Source organism: Balaenoptera physalus (genome assembly GCF_965194825.1).
Source record: "Balaenoptera physalus genome assembly, chromosome: 5".
Classification (NCBI taxonomy): Eukaryota; Metazoa; Chordata; class Mammalia; order Artiodactyla; family Balaenopteridae; genus Balaenoptera; species Balaenoptera physalus.
The window spans coordinates 128,486,356-128,504,534 of NC_138884.1; the positions used below are offsets into that span (position 1 = coordinate 128,486,356).

General features: G+C 42.1%; 1 protein-coding gene and 1 long non-coding RNA gene across 3 annotated transcripts in view; both read right to left on the reverse strand.

The window, feature by feature from the left end:
* Positions 1–17,818, reverse strand: part of SEC24D (SEC24 homolog D, COPII coat complex component) — a 121,659-nt gene extending 103,841 nt beyond the window's left edge. The window contains exons 1-5 of one of the 2 annotated variants that reach the window (XM_082462768.1): positions 17,606–17,818; positions 15,258–15,416; positions 6,784–6,913; positions 2,055–2,203; positions 200–478 (exon numbers count right to left, since the gene is read on the reverse strand). In XM_082462768.1, coding sequence (XP_082318894.1) covers positions 200–478; positions 2,055–2,203; positions 6,784–6,913; positions 15,258–15,375 — 676 coding nt within the window. In that variant the 5' untranslated portion in view covers positions 15,376–15,416; positions 17,606–17,818. The remainder of the gene's footprint in view (positions 1–199; positions 479–2,054; positions 2,204–6,783; positions 6,914–15,257; positions 15,417–17,605) is intronic. The other variant, XM_082462769.1, reaches the window with a different exon arrangement.
* LOC309661385 lies at positions 8,244–15,250 on the reverse strand. The gene is made up of 2 exons (XR_014264005.1): positions 11,047–15,250; positions 8,244–10,755 (listed from the first exon to the last, which is right to left on the reverse strand). It is a non-coding gene; the product is annotated as an uncharacterized lncRNA (long non-coding RNA).
* Positions 17,819–18,179: the final 361 nt, after the last annotated feature.

An 18,179-nucleotide genomic window follows, 5' to 3' on the forward strand; every position in this document is an offset into this window, starting at 1 on the left:
TCAAGCACCTTGCATTTTTCATATTAAATAAGGCAGGGAGTTAAACGTGAATATTTACAGTTCCCCTTTACTTTGCACTTGCCACACCAATCAAAAACAGTAAGTGATAGATGCCTAGTAACATAGGAACAAATCTGATTCCCAATTAAAGGCACCCCCAGGGGACCCAAGGCCTCCCTCTGAGCCCTGCCCACCTTACCCTGCTGCAGAGGATATCCAGGGCCCAGGGTCTGTCCTGGAGGAGGCGGGGGCTGGTACTGGGCGTTCGGAGGAGCAGGCCCGGGGAGCCCATCTTGTCTGTGCGTTGATGGAGGCAAGGGTGAGGCACCGGGGCCGTTTAGTGCAGTGGGTGGTGGTGGGAGAACCTGAGATCCAGGCTGCAAGATGGATGGCTGCGAAGACCGTGGAGGACCCTGGAATGCTGCTGCTGCTGCTGGAGGGCCAGGGGGGCCCTGGCTGGGGGGAGCCATGCCTGAACCTAGGCCAGAAAAAGACCAGCCCACCTAAATGCCACACTTCTCAACACTTTAACTTCTACCACGTATACAACAGGGACACTTCTTTTTCAGAATAAAGCAAGAAGGCACCCGTACAAGTCACATTTTTTCCCCCACAAGATGAAATCATCATTCAGAAAGTGACACAAATGCTATTTGGAGTATTGTATACAAGTGGAGCAACATTTATAATGATAGAAAATTAGTAGGATAAATTTTAACTCAGTTGCATTCACTTTTCATGACACATGGCATTAATTAAGGAATTTTATCTGGTACAGAATATAGGAAAATCATACAGAAAAAAAAACTTTTTTTGCGTGACAAGCATTATTCACTCAAGTCAATAAATTATTTGCATCCTGTGCTTGACTTGATCAAATGGATTTTGGAAGTAGGTAGAAATAACCAAGGAGAAGGGATGGGCCACTAAAATTCTATCCAATCATACTGGAAATCGTAAAACCAGATTATTTTTTCCTTTCTTTGATTATGTGAAACTGTACTGCTGCTGCTTTGGAGACTTAGCCATTTTGAAACCAGTAAAAAGAAATACTCTGAGGGGGTTTTTTACTGATACTTTTAAGAAACTAACTTTAAGTAATGAAAACACTTGTCATCAAGATAAATGGCTGACTATGCTGTTGTTCCAGTGAAAATTTCTATGGCTCTTATACAGCATTGCTATTGATGTTAATCTCAGTACTGTAACTGTTTTCTCTCCTATTGTTCTCTTTTCTGTCCCACAGCATCTGAGCTTCCATTCTTCCCATGATTTAAATGCAGAATTAAAATGCACTGTGGCGTTTCCCTGGTGGCACAGTGGTTAAGAATCCGCCTGCCAATGCAGGGGACATGGGTTCGAGCCCTGGTCCAGGAAGATCCCACGTGCCACGGAGCAACTAAGCCCGTGTGCCACAACTACTGAGCCTGCGTTCTAGAGCCCACGAGCCACAACTACTGAGCCCACGTGCTGCAACTACTGAAGCCCGTGCACCTAGAGCCCGTGCTCTGCAACAAGAAAAGCCACCGCAACGAGAAGCCCACGCACTGCAACGAAGAGTAGCCCCCGCTCGCCACAACCAGAGAAAGCCCGCGCACAGCAACAAAGACCCAACGCAGCCAAAATAAATAAATAAATAAATTTATATTAAAAACAACAACAACAACAAAAAGCACTGTGAAACAAAGAGTACTACATTTTTGATTTGGGGGCCTCATAATAAACACAGGGTTAAACTACCCTCACATTTCTTAAAATAATTTCACTGGTCTAATGTTTATTTGTGAAGTCAGCATTTTTTGTTCTTTATTGATCTGGTGTTGAACATAAGGTATTCTGAGGGTCCTTCAATTATCTTGAAATAAATGGCAGCATGATTTGGAAAAAAGTAATTATTGCCATACATAATACAGATGATTTACATGAAAATGTCCAAATACTACTTCAATATGGTATGCCAGAGGTATGTCTATTTTGAATTTGAAGAAAACCTTTCTTAGTAAAAATACTCATGAGACAAGACAGTCAATGAGCGTGAATAATGAAATTGTTACCATAGCTGTTGACGTGCATAGCACTGAGCTGAGTGCCCAGCTGGGTGACGGATGAAGTGGACACCGGACTTGGGTAAGACGACTGTGTAGAGGGTGAGTATGGTGCATAGGAGGGGGCCGCACTGTTGACAGGTGGAGGGCCAGGAAATCTGAGAGAGAAAAGGGGTGAGAATATCATACAGTCTCATACGCAAATGACATAAAACAAACGTCAGTAACTTCTAAAATTAAATCAGCCCATCTAGTGGCACTAGGAAAATGACTGATATTATACACTAAATCTTTTATTTATTTATTTTTTAGCTCTTTATTTTATATTGGAGTATAGCCGATTAACAATGTTGTGATAGTTTCAGGTGCACAGCAAAGGGACACAGCCATACATATAGATGTATCCTTTCTCCCCCAAACTCCCCTCCCATCCAGGCTGCCACATAACACTGAGCAGAGGTCTCTGTGCTAAACAGTAGGTCCTTGCTGGTTATCCATTTTAAATATAGCAGTTACACACTAAATCTTTAATTAACCTCAATGTGAGCTCAAAACGAATCATGTAGCATCATCCCATATCTATGCTCACATGCTACACATATCAAGACACCTAGCCAAAAAAAAAAAAAATTCTAACATAAACAAAGAACACGTTTTGGAAATCAATTTGGGAAGCTGAGTCCATCACAGCCTAATCTATGCTAGGGCTAATGGTCAATAGACCAGAAGTCAAGAAAACTAAAATGCTTTGTGACTGTATCTTTATGACCACTTAGAAATGATTTTGAGAATTGTCTTAAAGATATGTTTTGTAAATCCACTGCTTCATAAAAAGAAGTCATTTCCTTTTCTCAAGAAATGATGCTTTTTGTCTTTTTCTTAAAACTCATGCATGGGGTTTCATAGATATATGAAACAATTGCACACAGGCAGAATGTACATTCTCTACAAGAGTGTATTAGTGGCTGTAGTGTGAAGTATGGTTACAGGGCTTGGGGGCTTGGGCTAACCAGCAGTTAATGGGAGGAGGGGGTGGGTAGTGTTATTTAATCATTTGAGAAAAAAATTCCCCAAAACATGTTCAGAGATGTTTCACAGATGTTAACAATATTTTTAAAATATAACATTCTGTGAATCATTTTTTATAGAGATAGTACAGGTAGGATGAAATATGTTTCAAATGGAAGTTACGACAAGCACCCTCAAGTATTTTTTTTTAACTTAACAAAAGGTTAAAGATTTAAAATACAGAATGAAAGAATGCACACCATTAGCTATTACTTTTTGACTCGAAAAAACCGATTCATCATTCATTGCATGTATTACATCATAATACATGTCCTAGGAGTTAGGCGTCAGAAATTCACAAATTTTTTTTTCTGATCAACTAAGTCTTAAACAGATCTGGATTTTAAAGCAATATTATCAACTTAAAAGTAAAAATAAAATAGTATTAAAGGGTAACTTTTATTAAATAATTTTTTAATAAAAAGTATTTTAAAAAACTGACATACATATGAAAAAAGAGATTAACAAAACATATTAAACATACAGAGTGGTTTAATATTTTTCAATTTCATTACTTTACTAAATTAGTTTATCCAAGACCACACAGCATGTGGGTGTCAGAGCTTAGGTGAGAATCCAGGCCCCTGACCCTACCCTGGAGAGCTGGTGTGTGAGCATGGACAAGCCACTTAATTCCCTGTAGCTTTCAGCTTTCAATCCATAAAAATGGAACAATCCCTTTCCCTGCTGTAAATATAATGTGGTTAGAATTAAAAATCATATAGATTTAAATATTTCTCATTGATTACTTCATTTAACATATTTCTGGGCTGAGAAACATTCAATTACATATTTTAATTAACTGTTTCATTGACTGTCAGAAGAGGGCAGATTCACCATCAAAAAGAATCAAAAAGAACCATAAAGGATCATAACCAGAGGATTAATAAAACATGAAAAGTTAGCCTCAGTTTAACCCTAAACCTCTGGAGAGTTGACTCCGTTGTCTGTGGCCTGCTCAACCTCAAATACTTTTCATTTTCAAGTTTACAACAAATTGCTTAAGAAGTGAGCTGTATGCTGAAGTTTGTTAGAATCTGGAGATAAGGTATCAAATTTTTCAAGATTTGACTGATACAAAATCTAGATTTTTAAATACTCAGCCCATAGACTAGAGAAAAACAAAAGCTCTGCCCAATCATGTCATTGCTTTACACATACACACACAAATGGAAGAGAAAACAAGTATGTATTTCTCTTATTTTTCTTGTTTTCTCCTTTTCCATTGCAACCAATTTCTTATTAGATTCACCCTAATAATAGCTTCGATTTGGGAAGACGAGTCTCCTTCCAACCTTCCTTCCCACCCAATTTGCCATTTCTTGGTCAAAATAGAACACTTACAATTGACTTTTCCCTCTATAATTAAAAAATGGAACTTTAGGTTATAGAATTTATTTAGGAGATTAATCCCACCCAGCAGTAACACTTTGTAGATAACTTTAGTACCACTTACAAGTTTAAGACATTTATTCTGCCTTAGCCAACATCAAAAGACAAGTGATTAGGTATGATTTTTAAGTTTTAGGAAACATTACCTTTGAAGTAGCAACATTTAAAAATAAAACTTATAATTTTTAAATTTAAATCAACATAATGACTCTGAATTAATCACGTTTTTATTTGACAGTTTAGACATGGTAAAAATGAAAAGATTTCTATGATGGGTCCATGATGGGTCCTCTAAGTACAAATGACTCCCTGAAGTACTATACCCATAGCCAGGTCATATGGGATCTATGCTCTCTGACAACCCCTGTTATCAGACTGGTGTGACTCACCTGCACAGTCACGGAGCCCTTTGTGCTTGCACTGAACTGTATACACAGAAATACGTCCCATGAGGCTAGGTAGCCTCACTATGGAGGCTTAGCCTGAATACTAGACTTTTCCATCTTTAAATCCCATTTCCAGCTTGTAATTCACAGTTCAAGTTGAGGCAAGTGAACAGTGGAGGAGGAAGAGATGGGGCAAAATCTGTCAGTGCTTCCCTGGGAATCACAATAAAGGCAGATTCCTAAACCGAGCTGTGGTGGGTAGCAACACTGAGCTAGTAGGAAGGGCAAGCAAGAGACCGCAGACTTTCCATATCCAGTGGAAATGGTGCTGATAACTGCTAACACGCATTGTCTTTCATGGGCGCTGTGCACTGTGCAAGGTTTTTTGCATGGATTAGTGATCAAAATCCTCACCACCACACCATTATTGTTACAACTGTGATGAGGAAACCAAGGCACATAGAGGCAGCGTAACTCATCCAGCCAGAACTCCCTGAGCCAAGGGCATCAAACGTGCCCGAGCCTAGAGCCTCTATTCGTCACTGTGCCAGACGCTGTGCTGAGCTCACAATCACACAGCTTAGATCGGTCTGATGGCAACGTCTGTGATTTACCTACTCCTAAGCAACCTAATTCAAGTGAAACAAGTAGAAATAACCAAAAAGATCAATCCAATCTAGGCTAATACCAGTGACTCAAATCTTTTCTTAACTTCAAAGTGGCTGTTCAATTTTTGCATTTCTTTAAAAAAAAAAAAATCTGACCTGCTTGGCAGTTCACAACAATGTACTTCTCCAGATCTTCTCCTCTATACTCTGCACTGAGAATTCTACTTCCTCATTTTACAAGTGAGGAAAATGCGGTCTAGAGGCCCAGGAACGTCACCAGCGTCACAAGGCTAGTGAATTGCTTGAACCAGAGGCAGCGTCTTGGTTCAGGCTTTCTGCCCTCCCCTCGTGCCCCACCACCACGCTATTGAGGCTAGGGGCAGGAGGGGCAGGTCCTGAGTCAGGCCCTTTGACTTCGTGCTCCTTGTTCAAACCACGATCCCATGTAAACCCAATTACTCAGACTCACTCATCCAGTGATTCCTACATCAACCTTCACTCTGCATCTCAGAGCTACCACGTCAGTGGCAAATGTTATCACAACAGACAAGAGCCAGGGAATGTCAACCTCACAGATGCCCTGTCAGTGAATGAACTTGATGATTTAAAACATTCCAGAGGGAGTTTTCCCACTGGCAGGGACTACAGGCTCCTTCAAAGGGTAACGAAATGGCCTCACATCAGCGAGGTCCAGAGTCCTCCAGAGGGGTTACTCCTCCACCAACCCCAACCTTGCAGCCTGACAACCTGAGAAAGGAACCTGGGAAATGAAGCCTCTGGGTGATCCTTGGAGAAACTGCAACGTAAACACTGTGTACAGCTTGGCACTGGGATTCTCACCAGCAACACCTCGCAGGACAAACAGCAATGGGATTCCAGCAGGGAAGATGTGATGCGGACTCCCTTCCCAGGGCACAGTCCAGAGGGGTTGCATGGCCCCAGCATCTCCCACATCTCATACCTTGGCTTCTCCAGGCCTGCCTCCAACTTCTCCCTTCCCTAATTTATAAACACAGATGATTCATTCCCTGTGTTGTCACTATCACCCTGCCTTTCAAGAGTCCCTCACTGGCATCCGTGCACCTTCCACATCAAATCCACAGGCTTTACCACTGGCCTAACTTCTCTAAATGCTTTGTTTCCTGGCAGTTTTCCAGTAGATCCTTTCGAGGATGTGGGCAGTATCAGGAGGTCAAAGTTTCAATCAACCAACATGCAAGAGTAGAAGGGACTTGTAAGATAATTTTAGTAGATTATACAAATGAGGGCTGGAATCTCGCTCACCTTTGAAGAGGAGGACCTTGGGCATGAGCTCCATTCTGGCCAAACTGATGGGGTCCAGGAGGCAGATGGCCCTGAGGCAACATCCCCCCGGGGGCAGCAGTCCCCAAAGGCCCTGCTGGCTTCATCATACCTGCAAGGGAAGGACATGAGCTTAGAAGAGTATGAAAGTGCAAAGAGAGAGGACACAAAGATATTAGGTTAAAAATGCAAAATAGGAGGGGGAGGAGGAACAACAGGTTAGAACAAGTTCTCCTTCACACTTGCTTTAACCATCACAGACTTACCAATGCCAGGCTGTGGCATCATTATTTGACCATCACAATGATAGGAGAGCAGAAATCCTTTTAACACTAAACAGAAACTAAAATAGAAGAAATAGGGGACTTCCCTAGTGGCACAGTGGTTGAGAATCCGCCTGCCAATGCAGGGGGCCCGGGTTCGAGCCCTGGTCCAGGAAGATCCCACATGTCGTGGGGCAACTAAGCCCGTGCGCCACAACTACTGAGCCTGTGTGCCACAACTACTGAAGCCCATGCGCCTAGAGCCCGTGCTCCGCAACAAGAGAAGCCACCACAATGAGAAGCCCACGCACCACAACGTAAGAGCAGCCCCCGCTCGCCGCAACTAGAGAAAAGCCTGCGCGCAGCAGCGAAGACCCAGTGCAGCAAATAAATGAATAAATAAATTTATAAAAAAAAAAAAAAAATAGAAGAAATAAATCTTTGCATTTGGTAGAAAGGCACCTTGATGGAACACACTATCACACAAAGAATGCTAGAATACACAGTGAAAAATGTCCATTGGATATCAGAATACAAATCTGGGAAAAAAAACCAGTGTGAGGCATCACAAAACATCCTAACTCTAATTATGGGGGGAAAAAGACCTCTGAAAATGCCTTTATTTGAGTTACAGCATGAGGAATGCGAATGGAGAATAGCATCTGTTTCTCCAACGAATCCAGAGCACAGCCTTCAGAGTTAATAATTTTTCCAGGATTCTAACGAGTTGAGGGACTTCTCAAGTCATCAGGTCACTCATACAAAATACAGAATCACACGTGATGAAGAGATGCCCCTGGCGGTGCCGGCGTTTTAATTTATAAGCAGCTCTTCTCCAACAGAGATCTTTAAAGGTTTCTCTTTAAAACCATTCTCAGACATTTTTCTCTCCTTCTTCTAGAGAAATCATGGTACAGGAGAAAAATCACTGAGCTTGGGTTAGAGCAGTTCGACGCCCCATCCGGCCACTTACTAGCAGATGGATGGCTCTGGGCAAGAAGTTTATCTTTGTGGACCTCAGTTTTCCCTCACTGCAAAAGGAAAGGCTTAGACTAGATTACTTGCGACACCTCTTTCAGTCTTTTAAAAGGAAAAAAAAAAGGAGAAAATGTATATTTCTTCTATTTGCTCTCTCTACTTCCATCCTGCTTGTTTTTGCTCCAGGCCATTCAATTTACCTTTTTTTTTTTTTCTTTTTAATTTTTATTGGAGTAGAGTTGGTTTACAATGTTGTGTTAGTTTCTGCTGTACAGCAGAGTGAATATGTTACACGTATACATATATCCACTCTTTTTTAGATTCTTTTCCCATATAGGCCATTATAGAGTATTGAGTAGAGCTCCCTGTGCTATACAGTAGGTCCTTATTAGTTATCTATTTTATATGTAGTAGCATGTATATGTCAATCCCAATCTCCCAATTTATCCCTCCTTCCCTTACCCCCTGGTAACCATAAGTTTGTTTTCTACCATTCAATTTACTTTTGACCCCATTTTCCTCTCTGGCACCATCACCAATGACCTCCTGGCTGGCTTCTGTGCACTCCTCCATTTGACCTCATGATGGTATTTCATACTCAACATCTCCTTTCTTCTTTTACCTTCTTCTAGAAAGTTTATTCGCTCAGATAGTGAGGGAAAAGACTGGATGACCTTGCAGTAGCCCAGAAAGAATTTCTTACATTGTCACACTGGGTTTGCCAAAAAGTTCATTCAGCCAATGAATACGTTAATGAATACATTGTTCAATAAAGTTCTTGGTGAAACAAAAAATGTGTCTTTTATTAAAACCGAACGAACTTTTTGGCCAATACTTTGGAGTGCACGCTCTCAGATGCTTGGGTAATGCAGAATGAAATATAACCAGTGAGGTGGCAGTATTCATGAATAATATTATTGAAACTTTTACAAAGGTTTCTTTTCTTAAAACAGGATTCCTCAAACTTAAGAAAAATTTTATATTAACTTTACAGTCACAGTATATTTAGTCATTTTCCATATACCAAGAACAAAAACAACAAATATTATTCTTATTTTTACATAGAGTTTAAACCCCAAATCCAGCAAAGTTAGAAAAACATGAGACTTGCAGTCACACAGACTGGAGTTTGTATTCCTCCCCTATCATTAAACACCTGTGACCCTGACAAGATACGTTGTTCTTTCGAAACCTAAGCTTTTAACACTGTACCATGGCAATAATGTCCCCTGTCTCTGTGGATTGTTCTGAGAATTAAATGAGGCAATGGGTATAAAAGCATCCAGAACAATGCCCGATAAATAAAGGTAATCTCTCAAGAAATCTTAGTTCCTCTCCCTGGCCATATCCCTTGCTCTCTTTTTTTCACGGATTTATATTCTAACAAGACATATATACCATAATTATATGCACACTTGTATTTTCATTTTTAAAACATTATTTTGGACAAAAGTAGAAAATCTACAATACTAGCACTAAAGCAGTAAATAATCACATGCACTACAAGAAACTAAAGATATTCTCGTTTCTTAAATAAGTAGGTAAACAGCAATTTCATCAACAATCCTCATATATACATCTAGAAAATCAAAAAACTGTTCTCAGAGTTACTCATGTCATGTGTACATGAGATGCACATATTGTTTCTAAAAACAAAACCGAAACAAAACAAAACAAAAAAGTTCTTACTCAAGCAGAAATGTCATACACCAACCTTACTAAAATGTTCTTTCCCTTTTATTTTTTTAACTTTTTATTTTATATTGGAGTACAGTTGATTAACAATGTTGTGTTAGCTTCACAACATAAGGAAGTTTATAAGACTCCCTTATAAACTGGGCTGCCATGCGCTCTAAATTCAGGTGTACAGCAAAGTGATTCAATTATATGTATACATGAATCTATTCTTTTTCAAATTCTTTTCCCATTTAGGTTGTTATGTAATATTGAGCAGAGTTCCCTGTGCTATACAGTAGGTCCTTGTTGGTTATCTATTTTAAATATAGTAGTGTGTACATGTCAATCCCTTTTATTTTTGGAAATTAACTCTATGGCAATGATTCAAACTCACTCTTGTTCAACATACATTCAATGTGCCTCTGAGACACTAAGAGCTCTTAGGGAAGAGATAACCATGTAAACAATTACAGTGCCCTGTGACGAGTGTTGTAACATGCAGAGGGACTACCTAACTCTTCCTAGGGGAATCAAGAAAAGTTCAAAGAGGAAGGACTACTTGAGCTGAGTCTTGAAGGACAGGCAGGAGTTGTCTTAGTACAGAGACAGGATAGGGGATTCCAGGCAGAAGACAAAGCTCAAGTGAAGACCTGAGAGAGCATGGTGCGATCAGGGACTGGCAAAAGGTGCGGTGTGAACAGATGGTGGGGAAAGTGGCCGGAGCAGAGGTTGTCCAGGTTGGTTGGGGTCAGACTGCAAAGTTCTGAGTGCCATTTGGACTCTATACTCAGGGCAAAGGGAAGTCAGTATCACTGTTATCTGCAAAGTCATAGTCTTTGCCTGGCCACATCACTGGCATTTTCATAAGTGATCAGAGATAAAGAGAAATCAGGTTCTTTATAGAGCAGTATGAGAATTTTAATAGGAAAGCCAAACCATACCAAGAGAAAGATCTAACTATGCTTATGCTCCAAGAAAAATATCTAAAATCATAAACTGGTCTTTAATACAGTGACAGATTTTATAGACTAGCTTACTCAATACCAATTCCAATTCCTTTCTGGCTTGCCTTTCTGTATGGTCCTGAGCTGGAAAGATGGAATCTCCATTTCCTAGACTCCCTTATAAACTGGGCTGCCACGTGCTCTAAATTCAGCAAAGCCACACACCTTTGGGAGACCCTGGCCAGGGGGCAGAGATGGTGGCTCCAGGTTAGACAGGCAGTGGCTGCTGACGGAACAGCCCCATGTAGGGTGTGCACTCTATGGACCGCAGAGTCCCAAGCCTGGTTCTCTGACTCTCTAATATTCTCTTAGCTTCCTGATACCCTTTTACAAATCTCTTTCTGCTAGACTGGCTTCTGTTATTGGCAAAAGAACCCCGACCAAAACAACATCACAGAAAAGCATATCTTGGATTTGGCCCTGGATCTGACAAACTAAAACCAAAATTAAAAACCATTTGTTAAAAAAAAAAAAAAAAAAGTTTATCTAAGATAAACAAAGATAAACTCCCCATTATATGGGCAGAACTGTAATGACTATTGTTCCTGAGGCACTGTGCCTGGTGCTGTACCTACCTACATAAGCTCACTATTTATCAGAAGCCTCACCACCCCCAGAGCCGCCAGCCCCAGTTCCAGGACATCAGCAGTTCTTGCCCCTCAGCCTCCAGACCAGTGGTCCTCAGCCAAGGGCGACGTTGCTCCTGAAGGGACAACAGGCAGTGTCTAGGACTTCTGGTTGCCAGGGCTTGGGGCCGGGGGGTGGGGGAGGAGAGGGAGCATTGGTCTCTACTAATAATGGGCAGAAGCCACAGACGCTGCTGAAGGCCCTACAATGCACAGCACAGCCTCCCACAACAAAGAACTAGCTGGCCCCAAATGTCAACAGCGCTGAGGGCAAGAAACCTTGCTCCAGAAAGCAGTGTGCCCACTCCGATTCCTTCTCCACACTCCTCCTAATATGGAGTGTAACTGAACAATATACACGGGATCGTGGCCCTTCCCAGCTTACAATGCTTCAGCGGCACCCCACGGCCCTTAGAATAAAGCCTAAATAAAGTCTTAGTGGCCCCACTTTCCACTTCAGGCACCTCTCACTGCTCACTCTCTACCCCTCAGCCATGGTAAACCTCTTGCAGGTCCTCAGAAGTGGCACCTCCCCAACCCCAGCAAGCTGCCTCCCTAACTGGCCAACTCTCACTCATCTTTCAGGTCTTTCCTTCCAGGAAGATTCCCTTCACCTGTAAGCCTCGGTTAGGTGCACCCACTGTGTGCTTCCAGCCCACCTCTACCTCCTTAAGGTGGTGCTTCCCCCGCATTGTCATTGTCAATTTCCTTAATGCATGTCCTGCCAGACAAGTAAGTACTATAAGGACAGAGATTAGGTCCATTTTATTCACTGTTGTATCTCCACAAGTATTTTGCTCACTCAATAAATCTGTTATATTTGTTATTATATAGCACTAGCATTACACAATAGGCGCAAATGGCAATATGGTATGTAAGAAATTCAAACCAAGACTTAGCACTGGCCAGATCTACAGTAAAATAGATATTTCAAGGAACCACAGCTAAGTTGCCTGTGTCTGTCACAAAAAAAAAAAAGGATCACCAAAAGGCTAGAAAAGAAGGCACGTGATGACCAAAGACTAAGAGATCTAAGGTCATTCGGCACAGAGAAATAGAGGCTAGGGTAATTTAGTGACCGCCTTAAATCATTAAACAAAGACACCATAATTTACAGAAAGGTAGTATACAGAGTCTGATGGCCTGGTATCCATCTGAGAATTGAATAAGGAGAAAGAGGTTTAAATTAAAGCACGAAGGATTTAATCCAACAAAGACAGTTTTTTTTATTATTGGTAAACACCTGAGTGTTTTGCTGATGAATGCAGCAGCTGGTCATTCACTCATTCATTGAACATACATTGAATGAAGACCTTCTCTGCTCAGGCACATCTATTATACACAGTGTGGTAAATTGTAGTGAGGCTGCACAGGTGTTACAGAACACAGGAGAAGAGGATTTACAAATAAGCTTGAGGACAAATAGTGGTCAGAAATGCCTGCAAGCACCACAGGTGAACTGAGTCTGAAGGGGGAGTGTGAGGTACGCCCTGCTGGGAGGAAGAACACAGAGGCACGGATTGGCTTTCTGGTGGTCCTGGAAAGGTCTGAAGCAAAAGAAAGTCAGAATTAGATCTGCAGGCTATAAGAGTCCCTCCAGCACAGGGCTGAATGTTTGGAGAAAGGCAGTACTGGAGAGAGGGATAATGGTTAAGAGACCATGTTAGTAATCCAGGCGAGAGGTGGATGGCTGGAACAAGAATAGTGACAACAGGATAGAAAGGAGGAAGTAGGTAGAAAAGACATTTACGATTACCCCAGAAGAATCTGGATTAGAGAAGGTAAAAGGAAGAGATTTTTTTTTTAAACAGTGAAACTTTCTAATTTGGGTAGCTGAATGAATGATAGCTGCCGGGTGAGATACAGAATATCAGAAAAAAATAGGTTTTATAAAAAAAATACTGAATTATTTTGGACATGATGAGTTTGATATACCTATGTAAACAGGTGGGCAATTGAAAATACAGATTTGGAGTTTAGGAGACATATGAACTGGAGAAATAGATCTGAGAGACTAGTACTTTATATGGAACGATACAGTTAAGGGAAAAAAATCTATAGAGTGAGAGGAAAAAAGGGGTGGAGATAGAAGAAAGAAGGAGAAACAGCACTGCTTAGGGTCATGTAGAGGAGTGGGAACTCCTTAGAAGATGTCCAGAAACCCACCAAGAAAAATAACAAAAGGATAGTGTCACTGAAACCAAAGGACAAAAGAGTTTTGTACAAACAAGAGCAGTAAACGGTGTCAAATTCAAAAGAGGACAGGAGAGCGTCTACTGCATTTGGTACTAGGAGGCCACCAATGACCCCGGTGGGAGAAGGGGAAGGGTGGATGGGGCCCAAGCTGTGGAGTGGGGACCACACTGAGCCATGGAGGGGCTGCAAGGCAAGGATGGAGAGTGAGTGAAGTGAAGTGAGTACTTGTTTAAGAAGATGGCTGTGAAGACAGGTAGGAAAAGTGAATAATACTGAATGTTATACTTAGGTGTGTATTGGAGTTTGTTGTTTGTTTTCTTGAGGGACCGGGGCATGAATCTTGGCTACACCACCAGCTCTGTGACCTTGGATAAATCATTGTATACCAGACATTCAGTTTTCTCAGCTGCAAAATAGGGCTAATAATGTCCTGAGTAGCACTGCATGAGGATTAAAGAAGATAATACACGTAAATCTTTTAGGACCAGTTTTTTGATACGTGGAAAGCATGCAAAAAAGAGAAATTTTAAATTATCATTATATATAAATGCTGAACGGGAATGAACCACCGGACAGAAAGAAACCAGAGAAAGATGGGTTAAATGGTTCCTACAGGATCCAGACCTAGAAATGTTATGGGAAGGACTGGTCCTGGACAAGAGGAGGATGCCTCATCTGGAGGTTTTTAAAAATTATGGGCAGACTAAGTCATGAGAGTGACTTCCCACAGGAAATTCACAGTCTCACAGCATCTTCTACAGCAAACTGTGCGTGGCTGCTACCACCAAGCCTCCCTAGAGGCTTTCCTCACCCCCGGCTGACTCTGCACTCCATACATGCTACTCAACAAAGCCGGGATCCTACATACCTGAGTGAGTCCTAGTGAACCCCAAGAGGCACTCATTGAGTTATACACAGCCCATTTCCACCAAGGATTTGAACTGAATTCCTCAGAAGTCCCAAGAACTGTCTTACACAGATATTTTTAGGGAATCTGGGATCATCAGAACTGAAACAAGCTGTTATTAGCCTCACTTCTGACGCTGAAACTTGGTCCCTCAGAGCAGCCCCTTGATAATAGGAGGTGACCTCATCGTGTCACCTGCCATCAGAGCAATGGCAATCCCACTCCATTACTCCTTTTTCTCTCACCTCTGCTCCAAAGCCAAGATTCCCTGCTGGGTACCATATTTTAAGGCAACCAATATTATTCAATAATGATTTCAAAGCAAGGCCATGTTTTTCTTGTTATTATCATCACTGAGTAATCTTTTGCATACAAATCTAATGATATTTTTCCAATATCAACATATGTATATATTTAATATACATATATTTAGTATATAGTGTGTGTGTGTGTGTATATATATATATATATATATATATATATATATACACACACAGACAATTTGTGGGGTTTTTTAGTGTTTACTATAACCTCACACCACTGATTAATAGCAAGAGCAAGTCTAACAGTAAAAACAAAACACTCAGCAAGTGTCTTTGTTTTCATCTATATTTAAAAAACAAACTCGTTCTGGTCCATGCAATAACCAAACTAATGAGGTAGGCTTTTCCAAATAATCCTATAATCTCAAGCCACTGCATCATCTATAATGACCATTCAACTCTTCCAAAGCTCTTTCAGAACATCTTATGTCTCTGCGGCTGAGATTCAATAATCACATATGGGTCAAAATAATGCACTTTACCTGGTGGAGAACCTGCGTGAGATGGGTCCCCATAGTGCCCATAATGCGGTGGAGAAAGGCCTATTCCAGGCTGGGACTGGGAATAAGGAGGTGTAGCCACGTAGCCTTGTTGACTCATTATAAAAATATCATTCCAAGGAACAGTTCTATAAAAGAACCCTGCAACAGATAAAAGAAATTGTTAACAAGAGGGTTTGAGTCGCTTAATGTTACTAAACATATAGACACTGTTAATAAATGTTTATGATGGTTTGAGGAAAGGTACAATTATCAGGTGCATGAGACAGCTTCATATCATACAATATATCATATCACTACCCCCTAAAAAGGCTCTAACCATAGCTCTGTGGAACTTAGCAACTCACTTCTATAGCCCTAGGTAAATTCTCAGGCATGAAATCCTGAATAACAGCTGCCAACCACTTTTTCATCGTAAGACTAAACTGTTTCACAGAGAGTCTCTCATAACGTATCTACTATTTTGGTGCCTTTGGTTTCCACAGCCCCGTTACAGCACAGAGCATGTCACTGGCAATAATCACCTTGTCATTCAATTGACTGACCAGCAGAACTGCCAGTAGTCTGCAATCAGATGTTTTGACTTGTGTCAGTTTAGTGCTATCCTAATTAGTCATTTTAATCAGGCAGTTAGGAAAAAGAGAAATCAAAAGTTCAACAAATACAGCAGAAGATAAGTTGATAATGGACTGACTTTATGAGTCATATATTGATGAAGCCAGGTGGCAGCCTACAACTATTTGAGAGTTGTCAGTGGTTTCTCAGTCAAAGATGACAGACTTTCTTTCTGATTTAAATATCATACCTCTAAGAACATATGCACATATATTTAAGAAACTAAGGAAAAAAGTCCAATTGCATATGTGTTTAGGCACACACACACACACACACAACTCACAAATACAACAGATCCATCTTGATTCTACTCAGAACCCAAACATCAATTTGTTTTAAATTTGTCATTTTCTCCAAGTTTCATAAATAAGAGACACTTCATAGAACTATTCTTAAAAAAGAATTTATAATAGAAAAAGCTCTGAATCCTGGCAAGAGAAGTGCGTTTACACTACAAAGCTGCCAATACTTAGCTGTGTGACATGGAATAAGCTGAAGAACCTCTCTGGGCATCAGTTCCCTCTTACAAAATAAAGCTTCTAAAAGCCTTTCCAGATATAAAACAATGATTCTACGATTTCTCTCCAGTTTCTTCACCCAGCATAGGAATATTCTTCCTTTTGTTATTTTATGATGCTACCTTTTAAGCTAAAAGTTCAGTGCAACCTTCTAAGGTCTGAAATCTATATTCAGGAAACTGCATTCTTCATTTGGTTTCGTTTTCATATTAAACTCTAAGACTCCAAAATTAAAGCAACGAAGTAAAAATATTATAAGATCACTTTCTTCTCCTTGGAAAGGGAGATCTAAAGAAAGGAGAGATAGGCCTGCTGGTCCACTGTGTTACTGACAATGTATTTTCCCTCCTCCCACTTAGCGGAGAGAGACGTGGCAGCCTGAGCTTTGGTCAAGCTCATCCAACCAAGCGCATTTAGGAAGTCAGCAGGAACACACCTACGTAGCAGCCTGTTGCTGAGTGACAGAAAGGAAAGGCAGGGATGTTCACTCCAAAGGGCAGGAAGCAGTCGGGTCCCTCTTAACTGGTCCTGGCAGGAATTTGCTTCCCCACGCAATCCAGTTTGCCACGTCAAACTTCCTCACACGGAGCCCCAAGTTACAGAAACCTGACTCAGCTTCAAGAGGCAACATGGCAGAAAGCCACTTGGCACGAGCAGACCGAGGTTCAAAATCTGGGGAGCTTCAAGCCCAGGACAACCCCCAGTCCGCTGTCACTCGACCATTCCAGCCAAGATGCAATCTCACCCTGGGCCAAGTTCGGATTTGGACAAATCAGTTTCACTATCAGGCTGTCCCGAAGCTTGAAGATACAGCTGCTAATATTACTATGAGAATTTCCAACATTCCCTTCCTCCAAAGAAGGGGAAATTAAGTTGATACGGAGATAAGAAAACCGCTGGCAGCGACACTGGAACACCGTGGCTACTGAGGGCCGTAATCAGGGAGTTAGTTCCAGCATATCCCCAGACACAAAGATGGGGCGGGTAAAAAATGCCCACGCCCACCCACCCCACCCCCATTATTAAACTGCACGAAGGGGCTAAAGGAGCAAAGTAGGAGGTCTCCTCCGCTGCCCTGCCACAGGTGAGCATCCAGCCTCTGCCCACCCCCGACCCCAGTCCGGGCACCGCACCCCACTCCAGCTGTGCCTGGGGAGGAGTCCCGCCGGAGCGCAGCTAGGCTGGGCGAGGCATTACCTGGTCGGCTCCCGCACGACGCCGGGCTTCCGAGATCCTGCGCTCTGCTCCCAATGCCGGTTTTCCCCGGTGACCCAGCTCCCGCGGCGGCCGCTGCTCCCGCCGTGCCTCGCCTAGGGCCGGTGTCCCCACAGGCTGGTCTCGCTCGCGGAGTTGCAGCTGGGCTGGGAACTGCCACGTCAAACACTCTCCCGGCTGCGCGCCCCCGGCGCCCGGGCTCTGACCAGCGGCCGCGCTCCAGCCGGCGCACGCGCACAAACGCCGGCAGGGCGGGGCCTGCGGCGGCGCCCGCCACCCAGCGCGGCACGCGTATTGGCCGCGCGTCCTCCCTTTTTTTTGTCCTTTCGCCCCTTCCTGTCCGTCTTGTTTGCCTGTTCCTTTCCCTCCAACAGGTCAAAGATTTTAATGCTGTTGCTGAATCAGAGCAACATTTTCACCGTGGAGCCCCGTAGGAAGGAGGGAGTTTGTATTGAGGGTTCATTCATTCTTTCATTCAACAGGTTGCAGATTCGGCTGTTCATTCATTACATATTACTTGAGTAACTAGGATATTTCAGGTACTGCACTGCCGATA